This window comes from Lemur catta, chromosome 6, assembly GCF_020740605.2.
Source record: "Lemur catta isolate mLemCat1 chromosome 6, mLemCat1.pri, whole genome shotgun sequence".
Taxonomy (NCBI): Eukaryota; Metazoa; Chordata; class Mammalia; order Primates; family Lemuridae; genus Lemur; species Lemur catta.
Window position 1 is genome coordinate 3543420 of NC_059133.1, and position 17931 is coordinate 3561350.

A 17931-nucleotide genomic window follows, 5' to 3' on the forward strand; every position below is an offset into this window, starting at 1 on the left:
GCAGCTGGACTTTCTGCTGTGGCCTGACCTTGGTTCTCTGGGTCCTAGAGGCGACTTTTGTTAGAAACACAGAGTATTTGGTTTAAAGACAAAACATGCAGCGTGTTTGTCCACACGGCAGCCATGAGCCTCCCAGCAAATGCCGCCTCTCCTGGGCTCACGGACCTCTCAGAGGTCAGAAGCCACAGGGCAGCCTGGCACACTTTATTTTTGGTGAACCGAGGCCGGCTCCAGGCGCTCACTCCTCTCTGTTCTCTGGGCTCCTGGACGCCCCATTAACAGTCTGCCCTGGAACCTCGCCAGGCTCCTGGACGTGCCCTTTGGGGGTCCTCATCCTCCCCCAGGACCGCCAGAGCTCTGCCTCCTTCTGCAGGCAGGGGCTCCCCACGGGCTGTCCTGGGCTTGGGCCATCCTGGGCTTCTGCCTCCCATGGCCCTTCCCCAGAGCGTGCTCGGCCCCTCCCCACGCAGGCCCTGCCTCCCTTGACAGGGGCCGGGAACCCACAGGGGCTCGGGGACGTGGGACATAGACTCAGAACCTTCAACCATTTATAATAATATGTCAGCCCCAAACTATCATTTGCCAGCTGTACTGGACTCCAGAGCCACCTGGGCATTGACCAAACATTCAGATTCCCAGGCCCCTACCCTGGGACACTTTGGAGAGGTAGGTGTAGGATAATCCTAGGAGTTGGCTGGTCAGGAAAGCTCACCTCTGGTGCCCCTCTCTCCCTCTAAATCTTCAATAGCTCCCCAGTGCCCACAAAATAAAGCCCACACTCCTCAGCCTGGCGTTCGGGCTCTGTGTGCGAGCCCCTGCCTCTTTCCTATCATCTTTTATTCTGCTGCACGATTCCCCCACCCCCTGCTGGGAGCCATTGCTCACACCGTCTCATCATTTGATTTCTGTTCCCCTGCCTGCACACGTCCAAACCCTCCTACGTTCATTTTGTATTGCTGTGTAGATTACTACAAACCTAGCGGCTTAAAACCACACCTGTTTATTCTGTCACAGTGCTGTGCATCAGAATTGCAGCTGGTGCAGCTGGCCCCTCTGCTCAGGGTCTCGGGCAGGGCCAGGGGCTCACCTGGAGGTTCAGAGGAAGAATCCTCTGCCAGGCTCGCTGGGGTTGTGGGTAGAATAAGTTCCTGGTGGCTGTAGGACTGCAGTGTCCATTTCCTGGCCGGCTGGCAGCCAGGGGCCACTCTCAGCTCCCAGAGGCCTCGGCTTGGGGACCCTCCATCTTCACAGCTGGCAATGGCAGGTCGAATCCTTCTCATGCTGCAGAGCTCTCTGACGGCCCCTGTGGCCACAAGCCAGAAAAACTGCTTTGAAAGGGCCAGTGTGACCAGATCAGGCTCACAGGAAAAGTCTCTTTTTGATGAACTCAAAGTCAACAGATTGGCAACCTTAACTATGTCTTTTGCCACGGAGCATAACACAGTTGTGGGCATGACATCTCATCATACGGTCTCGGGGACTGGGCGGGACATCTGGGGGCTGCTTAGGGTTCTGCCCACAACACCTCCATGCCCTCGCAGGCCCACTCGCAGACCTCGCTCCCCTGGGTCTGCCCAGTGGCAGCAGCACCCTCCTGCGGTCTCCTTCCTCCCACCACACTCACCATTGGACCCGGAGCTCCCGGCAGCAGGAGGTGGGTGCTTTGCCATGTACCCCCCACTCCATAAGGCATGGGGCCTCCCTCCCAGGAAGCTGAGACATGTGGTGGGAAGAGCCCAAGCTCTGGGGCTGAAAGATGTGGGTTCAAATCCCAGCTCCATGTGTGACTTCGGCCAAGTCCTTCCTCCTCTACCTTAGTTTCCCCATCTGCATAATGAGTTCAGCAGTACCATTTCCCAAGACTGGGCGGGGTCCAGTAAATGAGCATCCTGTCCTTATCTAGAGGGGCCAACACACACGCTCAGTGTGACCCGAGCAGGAGTTGCTGGGTTCAGGACATTTCTGTCAGTCTCACCAGTCAAAAGATTCAAGAACCAGATGGGGGCAGGGCAGGAAGAATGTGGTGTCGGGGGTCAATGCTGGAGACGGTGGATCAGGCTCAAACTCAAGGTTCAAAAAAGTCAAAGTCAGGTCCTTGCTCTCTCCAGCTTGTAACACTGCAGGTCATGTGTGCCAGTTGCTTCCTGGAAAACCATCCATCCATTCATTCAACAATTACTTAATTGAGCACTTACTATATGCCAGTTTCTCTCTTATGTCTTGGGGTTAGAGCAGTAACCAAAGCAGACATTACAATGGCCGCCATGGAGCTTATATACTGCTGAGAGACAAACAGAAAACAAAGGACATATTGTCCTTTGTGTTTTCAAGGGATCAGTGAGTGTGTTTGTGGGGAGGAATGTGGGGCTTCTCTGATGTGGACATTTAAGCTGTGGCCACACAGAACCAGGCTGAAGAGCAGTGTGTTAGAAGGGGCAGCCTGTGCAAAGGCCCTGGGGCAGGAATTAGCTTGGTGTGTTCCAGTAACAGAAGGAATGGCCCAAGGATGGACAAGAGAGAAGGCAGGGGTCAGAAGATGCCAGGCTAAAGGCCAGATAAGCACTTTGATTTTATTCAGAGAGCAATGGGGAGCCACAGAAGGTTTAAGCAGGAGAAGTGGCCTGACCTGGCTTGTCTTTACTGAAGACTCCTCTGGCTGCTGGCGGGAGGCTGCACTGCAGGGGTCAAGAAAGGAAGCAGGAGGAACAGCTGGTGCTTATTTCATCTTCTGGTAGAGGCAGCGGTGGCTCAGACTGGGGGGTAGCAGTGGTGGCAGGGTGGGAGTAGGGTAAGAGCAGGATCTGTTTTGGAATGGAGGCCAAAGGACTGTGAAGGGATCAGCCGGGGAAGTGAAAAGGAAGAGGAATTGAGGACAACTCGCATTCCAGCTTGGGAAACCGGGCTGAGGCTTTGGAGTGAGCGAATTAAAGTTCCAGCCCTGGTCGACAGTGACACAAGCACACCCTGGGGGAGCACACTAGAAGGTTCTGTTACCCAGAGCCACATGCAGGCATGGGAGACAGGCTCAGGTCCCAGATCTTTGTCTTGCAAGTGAGACCCTGTCTCTAAAGAGAGAGAGAGAGAGAGAGACCTGAATCGCTGCTGCCCAGAGGAGAGGAGAGTGGCTCCAGGTTGCCGGGAGCCAGTGGGTCCACGTGGGCCTGCCTGAAGAGGGTGTGGTGGGGCCCCTGCCCCACGCCTCAGGAAAGCTGGACAGAGGCCACCAACGCCTTCCTCCACGCAACTAGAGACAGGCACCGCTTAGGACCCCCCCCCCCACAGTCAGCTCCCCTCAGCTGTCTCTCAGAACCCTGAGGCCGGTGGAGGGAGGCTGGTCTCGCAGTGGGATCAGACACTGGCTTGGCCACACCCTAGCTCTGCCCAGACAGGCCCGCAGGATCCAGACACGGAACCTGCACTGATTTAGTGCCCCAGTGTGCTGGGCACTGCTTACTCATTTTTAGGTTAACTCATTTTTGGTTACTTGTTTCTGGGTTAACTCATTCCTGTGACAGAAGAACCCCACGGGGTGTGGGTCCTGCTGTGACTGTGATTGTTATCCCCAGGGTGGAGAGGTTGAGAGCTTGGCCCGAGGTCACACAGGTAAGCAGCGCTGAGCCCACTGACCCTGGAGGCCGCCGGGCACGGGCGGCTTCCGTCCTGACCGGGAGCCGGGGCGCCCACTCCCAGCAGAAGCGTCGGCTCCGCCGCCCCCCACTCAGTCGCCCCCACCCACAGCGGATGAAGGACCCCTGGGCCAGACAGTGGCCACCATCCTGTTCAAGATGATGAGAGCTGCAATCCCACGTGGCCAGTAGGGGTGGGGACCTACCTGTGGTCACACCGTCCTCAGAGGCCCGGAGCCAGCCCTGGGAGCCCTGGCTGGGCAGCGACTCAGGCACAGCGCCACTGCCGCGTGTGCGCGCGTGGGCACGGGCGCGCGCTCTTGCCGCTCCGGGTTTCCCCGAGCCTCGCAGCTACCCAAGGAGCCTTCGAGGCGCCGGCGAGCGACCGGCCCGTGGGAGCGACTGGCCGGAGGTCCCGCGAGAAGCCGTGGAGCCGGCCAGGTCAACCCTTCTCCCCGCTGCCGGCAGGGGGCGGCGCTGCGCCGCGGTCCCTCCGCGTTCCGGGCGCGGCTCCGCGCCCCGCGCTCCCGGGGGACCCGAGGCTCAGAGAGGCTGGCCGAGCCGGTGCACGAACCCAGGCGTCCCGCCCGCCAGCCGTCACGCCCTCCTGTCCCGGCCGCAGCCCGCCTGCCGGGCCCGGAGGCCGGGATGGGCGAGCCCGAGCCGAGCCGGGAGGAGGCCGCCAGCGCTGCCTGGGGTGTTCTGGCCCCGCTACAGCCCGACGGCCCCGATGCTGCGCCCCACTGACGCGCGCCAGGGCCGAGGCTGGTGGCGGGCGGCGCGCTGGCCCCTGGACCCCGTGCTGGGGCGGGGGCACTGCCCGCTCGTAGCCCCAGGCTCGGCGTGGCCCAGGCGCCCATGACCCTCGGCCCGGCGCAGCCGCGTTCGACGTCCCATCGCATCGCCGCGGGGTGGCAGCATTCGCCTGTGAGCCCGAGCTCCTCCCGCGGCTCCCAGCCCCCGCCGCAGCCCGCTTGGCTCTCGCCACCAGCTGCCAGGGCCCGGCCAGACCCTGCTGTCCCCTGGTCAGCTTCCTGGCGGTGAAATGGGATGACTACCTCGGACTGGGGTTCTGGGGCTCAGGGGCACTCCGGGGCTGCGCTGCTACTGTCATTTCATTCTTTCTGTGCCTCAGTTCCCCTGTCTGTACCGATCTCCAACGTCCCTTTTATCTGGGATCCCTCCCGTCGGCCCACTAGCCACAGCTGCACCGCCCCACCTCTGATCCGGGGCCAAGCAACGGCCCGCGCCTAGGTCGTGGCAAAGGTTCAGGGGATTTGGAGGGATTAAGAGGAGATGGGGCCTGGGGGTCGGGCGGGACTGCCAGTGGCGGGGGAGGCAGGCTCTGAGCTGGACGTTCCCGCCACAGCTTGGCTAGGTGGACCCAGGGCAGCTGGAAGCAGCCCCACCCCCTCACACAGGTCACCCCCACTCCAGCGGGTCTGGCCCCGGCTGGTCCTCCGGGTCTAAGCTCTGCCCAGCCCCACCCACTAGCCCCTGAGTGGCACAGCTCAAAGGCATCCAGGACTAAGAATGCACAGAACAGGTGGGCAGCCTGGTCTGGACAGCGATCTGGCGCCTGTCACCGTCCTGCCCCCTGGGGACAGACTAGGCTTGGCACAGCAGGGTCTGCTGGGCCCTGGCGCCCACTCTTCCGGGCCTGAACCAGGCCCAAGTGGCTGTGGATGTGAGAGGCACGAGGCCAGTCTGACTTCTGCTCTGGTCGCGGCACAGGAACACTGAGCTGGGCGCTGCAGAGGGGGCCACGCAAACCATGGGTGGGGGCAGGGAATCCTGGGGGACAGGAGCCTACCCCCAGTGTCAGGGAGGCCCCCTCAATATCCTGCTATGCACGGTGCCCGCCACCATAGTGCTTGGCAAACGGCTTCTGCAGGAGGTCATTCCTGCCATCCCCCTGCATCTGGCAAGACTAGTCCGTCTCTCCCTGCATCTTCTATGTCCCTAAGCTGGGTTAGCGCTGCTGGCAACAGCGCTGGGTGCTGAGGGTCAGGGTGGGATCTGCCATGGAGGTTTGCTGGAGTGAGGTTAAGGGTATGGACCCCATGTGGACAATTTCTGGAGGAAAGGGAAATGCGCTCAGAAAGGTGATGGGGGAGGGTGGTCTCTGCCCCCACCAGAAACTGGAAGCCAAGTGGCCACCAGGACTCCAACCATCATTTCTCGCCCTCACCCCCACCCGTGCTCCTACTCCCACCCCGCGGGCGCAGAGGAGTGCAGGTGTCTCTTCCGAGCCGCACCCTCCCCCGCGCCCCCCCTCAACCCTCTCCCACCTACCCCCCCCCCACTCCGCCCAGTCCCTGGAGGGCAATCGGAAGGGAGCTGGCCTGGAGAGGGGGGCCCGGGGGTAGATGCGTTTGTGTGTCACGGGGGAGGGAGGAGAAAAGGGAGAGAGAGCCAGGGAGCGAGGGAGAGAGAGCGCGCAGCGAGCGAGGAGGGCGGGCGGGAGGCGGATCCTCCTACCTGGGGCGCGCTCGCTCGCTCGCGGCTCTCTCGTCCGGGCCGCGAGTCACCTGGGGAGGCCGACAAGTGCGGACACATTGGCCGCCGCTGCGCTCGGCGAGGCGCGCACGGCCCCAGGCAGCTGCGCCCAGTGCAGGTAGCACCCGCCCGCCAGCCGCGCCCGGGCCCCAGCCCGCGCTATCAGGGCCCCGCCGTAGCTCAGCCGGGCTCTGAGGTCGCGCCCCCCGGCCCGGGTCACTTTCCCAGGCGCACGCGGCGGCCGCGGCAGCGCCCCGGACTCACCATGGTGGCAGCGCGCGCCGAGTGCCCGCGCGTCGCCGGCCGCCCGAGCCGCAGCGCCGGCTGAGCGCGGTCTACGCGCAGCCCCCAGGCCCCTGCCCGGCCCCCGCCGGGCCCGCGCGTCCCCTCCGGCCGCCGCTGTCTATGGCGCAGCCCCCCTCCCTGGATCATGCACAGAAACTTTCGCAAGTGGATTTTCTACGTGTTTCTCTGCTTTGGCGTCCTCTACGTGAAGCTCGGGTGAGTATCCCGGTGGGCGGGGGCGGCAGCCCCGGGCCAAGACGGCCGGGAGGAGCTGCCTCCAAGGGGTCCCCATGGGGACATGGGGACCAGAGAGGGGCACGGCGGCTCTTGGGGCTCCGGGGCTGGCCTACCTATCAGACCCTCGCCCCAGCCCCGCAGAGACGCAGTCGAATGCCCTGGGTGGTGGATGCCCCGAGGGGCGCCGAGCCCAGGGCAGGAGGAGGGAGAGCGGGGCGCACAGGCGGCCGCGGCCGGGCTCGCGGGTAGCGGCGAGCGTGCCCGGCGCGTACTTTCACCTGTTTGGGCTCCAGGCCCCGGGGGTGGGACGCGCCTTCCCTCCCCCGGGCTGCGCTGGGCGCTGAGCCCGGGCCGAGTGCTCGCCGCCCAGAGGGTGCGCCAGGGTGGGGGGCGGGGGGCGTCGGGCTGCTGGGGAGACCCGGGAGGGCGGGGGGCGCGCACCCGGCCGCGAGCGCGCAGGCCGAGGCACCCGCGCGGCCCTTCGTCTCTATCCATCACCCGGACGTGTTGAAATTGCCTTGACAACTCGTCCGGCTGGCTCGGGATGGGCTGCGGGGCCGGCCCGGCCGCCCCGGGCTCGGTCCGGGGCCCGCGCCCCCGCCCGCCCCGGGCCCTGGGCCGGGCCCCCTCTCGCCGCGCTCCCCCTCGCGCGGCCGGGCGGGCGGGCGGGCGCCCGGCGGGCCGCGCTAGCTGCTCGCTGTGGTAGCTGCTCCGAGTCGTATTTCCACATTCCTGAACCCAGCCGAGTCCTTACCTGTTGAGCCGCGATCTCCTTTAGACAGAATCTGTCTCGGCCTCTCTCGAAGTGGGGGTGGAGGGGCGGCGTGACCGAGAGGGGGTGCGGTGCTCCTCGCCGGGGGCGCCCACCGCCTGGCGCCGGCCCCGCGCCCCTCGCACCTGCGGCACTCGAGCCCGCTGCACCCTGCGCGCCTACTGTGCGCCACTGGCCGCCGCCAAGGCGGGGAAAGGACCGCGGGAGGGGCGGGTCATGGTATGGCTGGCGGGAGATGCAGCTTCACCGGCGGAGAGGTGGAAGCACGACCGGAAAATGATTTCGTCCATCGCCCTCCTCCGCCCCTATCCACTTTGACATTGTACAGGTGGGGAAAGTGAGGCCCAGAGCCGGCAGGGACCAGAGCCCGCAGCGCCTGAGGCGGTCGGTGGCTTTTGAGGCAGGGCTGGAAGGCCCCGTCCTAGCCTCAGCTGTGCAGGCCTGAGCGGGTGTGTCTGCGGCTGCTGGTGGCCCTGTTTATTGTAGGTCTGTGGGCAGACTGTGTCCCTGGGTGTTTGTCTATGAGGGGTGCCCGGCATTGAGCCTGCTGAAGTGGGGGTTGGGTGGTAGCCGCTGTCCTCCAGGCTCTTCAGCAGCCCTGCAGAGACTCCCCGCTGGACCCCAGAGGTGATCACCAGCCCTAAAGGAGGCTGTGTGCCTGCTGCCCGCTTCTCAGCACCCAGGCCTTCCCCTCCGGCAAACCTAGTTAGGTGCTTGTACTCTCCCGGCTTTAAGGATGAGGAAACAACACAGGAGGCTAACTAAGTCACTGTCTGTGGGAACAGCGGCAGCAGTGGGACTGGAGTCAGCTCTGACCTCCACCACTGACCACTCCTCCCAGCATCAGTTCCTCAGCAGGAGTTGTCACAAAGCAGCCCCTTCTCCCACAAGTTCATGGGAAGAGCTTTCTGAACCCCACCTCCACACCGCAGGCAGCAGAAGGAGCGGAAGTCCACCCCAGCCTGGGCTCCCGGGGCTGATTCCAGGGCTTGGAGGTCCGTGTGACCTTCCTCAGTCTCCTGTTCCCTTCTGTAAATGGGACTGCAGCTCTGGCCATTCTGAGCAGGAGGGTGGCCAGTATCTGAGAGGACAGAGCAGGTGAGCAAGATCAACTGGGTCTCCCTCTGGTCCAGCCTGAGTGCCAGGCACCTGGGTCAGCCACTCTCTGGGAGTGGCCAAGAAAGCTAGGTGGTGACTAACCCAGGAACCCTGCAGGGGGAGACTCCTCCTCCTGGTGTGCCCCCTAAAACACATACTCCCCCTATTCCTGGGTTTCCAAACTGTGGTCTCCAAACACCCTGTGGATTGACAGCCAGGAAAGCTGGAGCTGCACCCTGGGATCTGCCACGGGGAGTGGGGGGCCCGGCCAGCCCCCACCTCCAGAGGCTCAGCCCCTACCAGCCCACATTGGAGAGGAGGGCCCTGCTTTCTTTGCAAAGCCATTTTGGCTGCAAAAGGTGGGCAGGAGGGGGGCACCTGGGCCCCAGATGTGTCCTAAGGAGTTAAATGACCCGGGAGCCTGGTAGATCAAGGTTTAGGAATCTGAGACCAACATCCACCTTGGACATCAGTCCTTCTGTCACTCCTACCCTATGGCCTTTTGTGAGATCTTTAACCTCTCAGCCTCCCTTCCTTCCTCTGAAAAACTGAGACGACAGCACCTCCCTCACTGCCCTGTGAGGGTTAGTCCTGGGGGCCTTTGCCCTGAGGGGGTGGAGGTGTGGGTCCTAATAAACACCTATGAACACCAGTAACGCCTTTCTTAGTGTTAATGACCAAGATATCACCCAGGCCAGCACCCTCAGGACGACTCCAGATAGTATATTCCAGGGCCTCTAAATCCCAGGAGTTGGAATTTTAGGGTCATAAAGTTCCAACCAAAAATCAGAGATTGTGTGTACCGGCATTGTAGTCTATGATCACAGCGCCCTGAACCCACACCTGCAGGCTGCATGTTTTTGAATGTACACAGGGAAGCCTCCCTCACCCCCGACCTCTGCTCAAGCAGCCATCACACACATGCACCCCCAAGCCTGGTGCATCTCACATGTACAGCCCCTGGGGGGCTCCCACACAAGCAGGAACTACTCAGCCCTTCCAAGCCCCTAGGGGCTGGGGCCCCAAGAACAGAAGTGCTTTGGATTTTGAGCAATTTGAAAACCTAAAGGCTTTGGGAAGTCGTAGCTCCTTTTTGAATGGAGCAGCCTTCAGCTCCAGCCCTGGAGGAGGCCAAAGGAGGACTTGGAGGAGCCAGTCTGGAGTCTGAGGACCCTCTGCCCACTGGAACTAGAGTCACCGAAGTTCCAGGACCAGCCCTGCTCCAGGCCTGACCCTGCCTTTGGGGCAAGAAGCAGAGAGGCCCAAGAGCCCCGGACTAGGAGGCATGAAGGTGAGGGAGGCAGTTCCTTCCCACTGGGTGCTGGGAATGGGCCCCGTGCCAGGTCTAGGAGCCAGAAAATGCATTTCCTCAGGACCACGGGCCACGCTGAACAGACTTCCCTTTTCTTGCTGTCTCCCCTGCTTTGTGCCTTTGCCCCAGCTGACGGGATTAACACTGCCTCTAGAGGGACATTCATATGAAGCCAGGCTTGGCACACAGTAGGAGGTGGGACCCTGAACCTGTGTTTCTGGGATTAAAAAATAAAAATTTACTCGAAGCAGGAGGATTGTTTAGAAAAGTGTGTCCTTGTGTGTCCTCCCCACACCCATCCCAACCAGCCCCTCAAAGGAGAGCAAAAGAAGGGGGCCAGGGAAACCAGAGCTGGGGTCCTCTGTGTGAGGACAGCAACACCTGCTGCTGGTGCCTTTCCAAAGAGGCGCGCAGGCAGGGTGCTGCAGAGACACCAGGCTACAGCACCCGCGCGGGGCCAGAGCTGGTCGGCTGCGTGCGGCACAGTGAGTGTCTGCGACCCATAGCCAGCCTCACCCAAACCCAGGGGCGCACACAGGCAGCGGCATCACACACAGTGCATCTGTGCACACACACCTGCGCCCTCACAGACCGGCTCTGTCCCGCAGGCACACACAGGCACATGCAGGCACATGCACGCACACAGGAGCACACGTTGCTGAGCACAGCCCCTAAGAGGCGCACACGCCTCCGCGCAGTTACCGCGCGGTGCCTCCCCCTAGGTGCACCCTCCAGAGCCAGGCCAGAGCTGTGTGGCTCCCTGAAGGTGGGGGTGGCGATGTCCCGACCAAGGCAGCTTGGGCAAGCCCTGGAGGCGGCTCCCACCGCACGCTCCCCGGTCAGCCTCCCCTTTAAAAAAAACCCGCCCGGGGGAGGAGGCGGATGTAGGGGCGGCCCGTCCAATGGCAGCTGCGCGCCTGGGGAGACTTGGAGACCAGAGCCAGAGCGAGCGACAGAGCCGACAGAGCGAGTTCGCACCGACAGACGGACGGAGGGCCAGACGGCCGCTAAGGCGCGCCCGCTGTCCCTGGACGGGTCCCCTCCCGGCACTCCAGCCCCCAGCTCCCGCCGCCGCCCCAGACCCAGCGCGATGCGCTTCTCAGGCGGCGGGGCACGGGTGACTACTGCGCCCGGGCCCGCGAGCCCCGTCCCCTAGCGCCCAGCGTCGTCGCCCTGCATCAGGGAGCGCCGCGGGGACCCCGGCCTCAGCTGGCTCCGGCGCCCTGCCCGCGAGGCCTGTCCAGCCCCGCCAGGCGCGCTGGCCCACCATGCTCCTGCTGTCGCCGCGCAGCGCGCTCCTCTCCGTCTATTGCCCGCAGATCTTTCTCCTCCTGTCCAGCGGCAGCTACCTGTGAGTGCCGCGGGCGGCGCGCGCGGTGGGCGGGTGGGGCCCAGACCAGGGAGCCTGGCGGGCAGGGAACGCGGCAGCGAGGCCCCTGGGCGTGGCGCCCGCTGTCCGGCGCGCACTGAGCTGGGGGACTTTAGGTCGCCTCGCTGGCTTAATCAGCCAAGGTGGAGCACCTGGGGGACAGCTGCAGCAGTGAGAAATCCCGGTTTTGGGATCAGAGTGAGTGGGCTAAGAGCGGCCCTAGTGCCCCGCGCAAACCAGGCTGTGCGCACGGAGCCTGAGGGCTGGAGGGCTTTCCGGAGACGCGGAGATTCCCTGCGCATCACAGCTGAGTCCTAGACCAGCGGGGAACTCCCTCCCCATATTAACCCATGTGGCACGAATGGCAATACCACACTCGAGAGAGCCGCACGCACACACCCGCGCAAACACTGGCACACACGTGCATGCTGCGCTCCACCAGACAGTGCCCAGGCTGAGCCCCGAAGTCGCTGCAGCTTCTCGCGCCCTCCTGCCGTGCTGCGCGGCCTGATCCAAGCCCCGCCGACTCCACACCTGGGGGCGAGGAGGGCGCGCGTTGCGTGGGGGCGGCCGCGCTTCGCCCAGGTGTCCAGGCCGAGGGAGCACGCGCAGCTTGTGCGCGCGTGTGCGAAGGGCCGGGCAGCGCCCACCGGGCTTGAAGAAGCTCCGGGCAGGGCCCAGTCCGGCCCAGCGAGCAGAGGGGGCGCGTCCGCGCAGCGGTGGCTTCGCCCGATTCCTAATGGGACGCATATGCTCTGGCTTCTAACTTAAAAGAAGTTTGATTTATGGAACCGCCGTTTGGGGGAATTTAAGCTGGATGCTACTGATTAAACCTCAGAGCCAGCTCTCCCTCCCTCTCTCCTCCCCTCCCCCTCCCCCTCCTTTACACGCGGGCCACGTCCGGGGTCGTCTAACGCGGCCAGAGGGGGCAGCCGCTGCCTTCCAGCTCCCTGCGCCACCCCCTCTCCTCATGCGGTCGCAGTCCTAATAAATCGCCGCGCCCCCACCCCCATTTAATAAAGACGCAGCCAATTTCTCCTCCAGCTCCTAGGAAATTACTATCCTACCAGTTTTCCTTCTATAAATAGTCGCGCATCTTGAAACAAAAGTTCGCAACCGCAGCCAGATGCTGCGAGGCCCGCGGTTTCCCGGGCTGTGGGACATAATTACAAGGTCCGGGCCCAGAGAGCGCTCCAGGCCCGGCGGGCAGCCCTGGCTGGGGAGGCATCGCCTTGGGGGTGGGGGGGCGGCTAGCAAGGCGCATGCCTGGTGGGGACCGCCTGATCCGCGGGGACGCATGCTAAAGTAGTGCTGGCCCAGAGGGTCCTGCTTTTGGTGTCCCTCCCAGGAATTGGATCATCCAAGGGAGCCTTGGAATCCCAGCCTCGGTTCTTGGAGTCCGGGAAGCCTCCCTCTCCCCAGAATCCTGGCATCTCAATCTTAAGCCTTGCTAGGGAATGGCAGCCACTCCGCTGGAGAAACCATTTTTGGAGCTGGCCTGGCTGAGGTTTGGTGTTCGTGCAGCGGGTCCTGGGTGGAAAACCAGGAGTCCCCCAGGGTTGTTTGGAGTCAGCCCGTGAGAGGAGGAGGTGTGCAAGGGGCTCGTGCTGGTGGGAGTTGATGCTGAGGCACAGCTTGAGGGGCCCCTGGGGCAGGTGGTGGCCAGTAGACCTCAGTGGACCCACGTTCTCCTTTGGGGTGGCCCCTGCATCCAGGCTCACGGTGGCTGTCATCCATCCCCCTGTAGGCTCGCTCCCGGAGTGTGCACCGCCGGCTTTGATGGCAGAAATTCTCCCAGGGGAACAGACTTTCCAAATGTTCCTGGGCCAGCACTGGGGTCCAGCATGGGCGGTGGGGGATAGTAAGGCAGGCTGTGTCGCTGCCCCCCCGCCTCCAGCAGCCCTGGCCAGCTCCGGTGGAGCCTGATCTTCAGCCCCAGGGGGAAGAAAACGCTGACGCTGGGCTTTCCCAAGCAGAGACTAACTCAGATATGTTCCCAGAAGGGAGAAGGGGAGGCCGTGGGGGTCTCTGGGGTTTCCCCTGCCCTGTTTGATGGGAGCAGGGCCGGTGCGGGTCAAATGAAAGCATACATAGGGGGAAGACCCTGGCGGGGACAGCTGACTTAGGTGAGGCAGCCAGTGTGCGAGGTGGTGGGACTCCACAGTAGCCCACCCTCAGGCTGCTGGAGAAGGATGCCAGGGCTAGGAGGGGCACTGGGTGGAGGCTTCGTTCTGCTCCAGAGAACTTTCCAGAAAGCATCTCATTGCTGGGATCACAGACGCTGGCCGACAGTTGATCCTGCCCCTTTCATCTGGGCTGCTCTCCCAGCTCCCTGTCCTGGGCTGTGGTCCGCACCCACCGAATCCCAGACGCATGCCTGGGCCCTCGCCACTGATCGGGTTGGACGGGTGTGTTGGCCTGGAAGGGCCCCGAGCCCCCGCCGGACGCCGAGCTCGGCCCAGCCCTGGCCAGGCCTAGCCTCTGAGCCTCTGTTGTCAGACCAGGGTCTGTCAGGGCCAGGGGGTCAGCCAGGGCCCGAGGGAGGGCAGGTGGGGGCCGCAGGCCAAGAGGAAGGCTTGCGGTGCTGGGTCAGCTGGTATGGGGGCCTGGCCGGGGCCTTGAGTCAGACCCAGGCTGGGCCAGTGTCCTGGGCAGGTCCCTTCCGGTCCTGGCCCTCCTCTCCCAGATGTGGGGGTTGGCTGTGACGATCCCCCCAGGTCTTCCGGTACAAGCCTCTCATGGTGACTGCCCGCTCTGGGGAGCCGAGTGAGTCATGGGTGACGGGGCGGTTACTCACCGACCACCTGGCTGTGGGGCGGGGGGGCGCTCACCACTGCCCTGCCGAGGCCGGGCCTCTTCCCGGCTCCACCGCTGTGGCTTTGTCGGTGGTGCCAACCGCAGTCCCAGAAGCCCTGTGGGCATGACCCCGGTGGGGGGTGCTGAATCAGGCCCGATCCCATGGCATCACAGCCCGTGTGGGGGCAGGATGGGGCGACACGGCCCAGGCGTGGACAGGTCCCCTTGGGGAGGAGCAGCTCCTAGCCTGGGGGTCTGCATCTGTCCGAGTACAGGAGGGGCTCTGCCGTGTGGCCCCAAGCAGGTCCGTGGGCCTCCCTGGGCTGTCGTCTCCTCACTGGTTGTGTGGGCTGGAGAGCCCTCCCCCGAAGGCTCAGATCATGGGACACTCCAGAGGGGTGTGCACATGGAGGTGAGAGCTGGGAAACCCCACAAAATCTCAACCCCCAGGACCCCCAGCTAGAAGTGGACAAATGGAGCCACCCTAATCACAGAAAACTCCCCAAACTCATTGCCATGCGGGTAAGACTCATCTACCGTGAGCCAAAGTGGAGAAGGGCGAGTTCTGGAAATGACCCCCTGTGACCATCTGTGTGTGGAGGGCGGGGAGGGGCTTCCTCCTGGGCTGTGGTGGGCCCTGCAGCTGTGTGTTGCGTCTGTAGGGGAGGGGGCCATCTTCTAACCCTGTGTCCCTTCAGTCTTTGGGAGGCCAAGGGCACGATGGAGACCTAGACACAGGTTCTCATCCTGCCTACACCTCTTTCTGCCTGGTGTGTCCCTGACCTCCGCTGTCCCTCTGTACAGTAAGGACCATGGGGGTCAAACCTCAGGGTGGTTGTGAGAACCCAGTGAGGAAATGCAGCTCAGCGCCTGGCACCCAGGAAGTACCCAGGAGACATTCTCATCCTCAGTGACCGGGAGCAGGGAGGCTGGCTGCTGGCAACACAGGGAGGCTCGGTGGCTTTGTTCATTCAGGAGGGAGTGATGAACTCTCTAGGATGTCTAACAGGACTTCCTGGAGGAGATGACACCCAGACAGGTTTTTTTTTTTTCTTTTTAAAGACGGTTTTGCTCTGTCACCCAGGCTGGAGTGCAGTGGCTTCATCACAGCTCACTGCAACCCAGAACTGGGCTCCAGCGATGCTCCTGCCTCAGTCTCTCGAGTAGCTGGGACTACAGGCGTGAGCTGCCCAGACAGGGTTTTGAAGGATGGGTAGGAGTTGGCCAGACTAAACAGGAGCATGAGAGAGACTCCTGGAAGGGGAAACAACACTGACTGTCAAACACGTTCACCCAGGGGTGCCCCTTGAGGGAGCCTCGCTGCCTCTTGCTGAGGTGACAGATGGAATGCCAGGGTCCAGAGAAGAGGCCATTTCCTGAGGTCACCCAGAGCCCAGGGATCCAGCCCTCCCAGCTCCAGGCTCCTCACCTGGCTCCACCACTGCCTCGGAAGGGACATTCCCCCTATGGTGGTCCCACAGGGAGCGGAGTCCCGGGGTCTCTCAGGGCCTCAGGGTTCCTGCCAGCTGTTGGAGGCGCTGTGGGTGGGTGGGTGCCGGCCATGACAGGAGGGGAGGTTTGAGGCGTCACCTGTACGTTGTTTCCTCATTCACACATTGTCCTGGGCCCCTCTGGGTATACAGTGGACACAGGCCCAGCAAGTCACACTCCTGCCCTGTCCCTTCTGCCTGGCCATGTTGCCTGGAGCCTCACACCAGTCCTGAGGGACACGTGGGCCAGGGCTGCACAGGCCTGGGTGCCTGTGGGGAGCCCAGAGCCCCTATGGGGTTTGAACCAACGCTCTGTCACCCGACCACCCTGGACACACCCTGAGGGCAGTAGCACAGGTGTGTGGCGGGCAGAGTGCTCGAATTTGGAGACCCAGGCCACCTGTCAGCTCAGGGTCAGGTGGGCACTGCCCAGATCAGGGACCACCGTGTGCCCGGTGGCCAGTCTGCTGCCTCCCGAGGCTCTCCTTGCCTCCTGGCAGATGAAGGGGCTGTGGTGGGCTCCCCTGAGGCTGCCGTTTTTCATGGCCCTAGGTCCAGCTCGGATAGGGCTCAGTGCCCCTCCCAAGGGGACAGGAGGCCAGGCGCCCTCCCTTGTCAGATGAAACCCCGGCCCAAGGCTCCTGCAGCCTGATGAAAGGGTCATTGTGTGGCGCGGGCCGCCCGCTGGCCAAGGACAAAACCACCGTTTGTCCTCCCTCCCTGGCGAGGGGCTGGGGGCCTCCTTTGGCTGGCCGGCGGGGTGGGGGTGGGGGTGGGTACAGGTGCGCTCCCTCCTCCCTTCCTTGTCTTCCTGATCAGCCCGCCCAAGCCCCTGTCCCCTTCCTGCCGCCCCCCCCCAGGTGTCCTCACCCTGAGTGTAGATCCTGAGGCTCTGGCCAGCTCCAGTGTTGGCAGAGAGGCAGTGAGCTCTCCGGCCCTAGAGGCATACAAGCAGATGTGAGGGCCAGGGATGCTGGGGAGGGGCCCTGCCTGGGCAGAGGAGCCAGTGCTCACGGGTCCTCTGTGCAAGGCAGCCAGGTGGTGTGGTTGGCTCTGTCTGTAGATAAGGATGCTGAGGCCGCCCTGCAGCCTCGAAGCAGAGTGGCAGGGCGGGGCCGGAACCCAGCCCCAGGCTGGAGCAGGTGGCTGCTGAGGTGCTGGGGTGCCTCGAGGATGCAGTCTGAGGCTGTGTGCGGAAGACACTCCAATTCTGCAGCTTTAGAGCATGATGCCTGCCGGCCGCCCAGGGCAGGGCCCAGGAGGAAGGCCCCCCACCCAACAAGCAGCTCCCTGGCATCGGCAATGACCCAGAAGAGCCCGAGTGAGCCTGCCCTGGGAGTCCCATCCGATGGCACCTGCGGGCTGCCAGCGCCTTCTGGAACCCTCCCCCATGGTGATCCCTGCTCCCAAGCACCTTGTGCTCAAAAGTCCCACCACGGTGCCCAGCTGGAGCTGTGAATGGGGAAGGAGCCCGTGGGTGTGGGCAGCGGGCAGAGGGGTCCTGAGCTGAGACTCGGCCCGAGCAGTCCCGAGTGGCAAGACAGTTCTAAAAACGCTTTCAGATGGGAACACGTGGACACCGGACTGGGGGACACGGGCCTGGGCATTCCCACCTCTGGGGGGCTCGGGCCCCCCGAAAGGCCCCCCTTGTGGACCTGACATGTGCACAGCAACCTGCTTTTGAGCCTGTTTCTTCCCTGGTTGCCAGAAAAGGGGAGCTAAGAAAGGGCCGTCCGCTGCGGCAGGCGGCAGAGTGGGTCACTCGTCACAGGTCAAAGTGGCTGAGTCCAGATTTGAACCCGGGGCTGCTGGCTGTGAGGTCCATGCTGCCTCTCAGGGCCTCTTGCTGATGCGGGTCTCTAGCCTCCAGCAAACCGTCACCCTTCCCATCTGCTGCCTGTGTTCTTACGTGGGTTGAGAAACCAACTAGTCCAGCTGGTTAGAATTGTCTGTTGACCAAGGGCCATCACGGTCCTGAGCGAGGCTTCCTCAGGCTCTCAGGGCTGCCTCCAGGTCAAGCTTCGGGCCCAGAGGTGCAGTTGGGAGGTGGGAGTGGGGAGCCCAGAGCCCTCGTGTTTTGGGTCCCTTCCTGCCCTGGCCCCAACCTGTGGCTCTGAGACCAGCCTGAGCAGGAAGAGAAGGTGGTCCCGGCTGACCAGCTTGTCACCTCTGTTGGGTCAGCATGTGTCTGATATAGGGGAGACTGGAGCCTGCTCCTGGCTCAGCCATGGATTTGGGGCAACCTTGGGAGCATCCTTCCCCTTCTCTGAGCCTCGGTTTCCCCTTCTGGGTCCAGGGCCCTCCTTGCCACGCTTCCCCATGCTGCTAGCCCTCCCTCCACTCCAAACCTGCTCTTCTCGTCCCATGTCACAGCAGCCAGGTGTGCGGGTGTGACTGTGCAGGAACCCCTCCCTCTCCCCCCTTCCACCATTGTCACCCAAAGCCCT

At 63.3% G+C, this 17931-nt stretch overlaps 1 protein-coding gene and 1 long non-coding RNA gene across 2 annotated transcripts in view; one reads left to right on the top strand and one right to left on the bottom strand.

Moving 5' to 3' along the window:
- Positions 1-979: 979 nt before the first annotated feature.
- Positions 980-3444, bottom strand: LOC123639218. The gene is made up of 3 exons (XR_006735666.1): positions 2627-3444; positions 1976-2144; positions 980-1303 (listed from the first exon to the last, which is right to left on the bottom strand). It is a non-coding gene; the product is annotated as an uncharacterized LOC123639218 (long non-coding RNA).
- A 2704-nt stretch (positions 3445-6148) lies between these two features.
- Positions 6149-17931, top strand: part of WNT7B (Wnt family member 7B) — a 47902-nt gene continuing 36119 nt past the window's right edge. Inside the window, exon 1 of the mRNA XM_045552791.1 lies at positions 6149-6626. Within this exon, the coding sequence (XP_045408747.1) occupies positions 6556-6626 (71 nt within the window). The 5' untranslated portion in view covers positions 6149-6555. The remainder of the gene's footprint in view (positions 6627-17931) is intronic.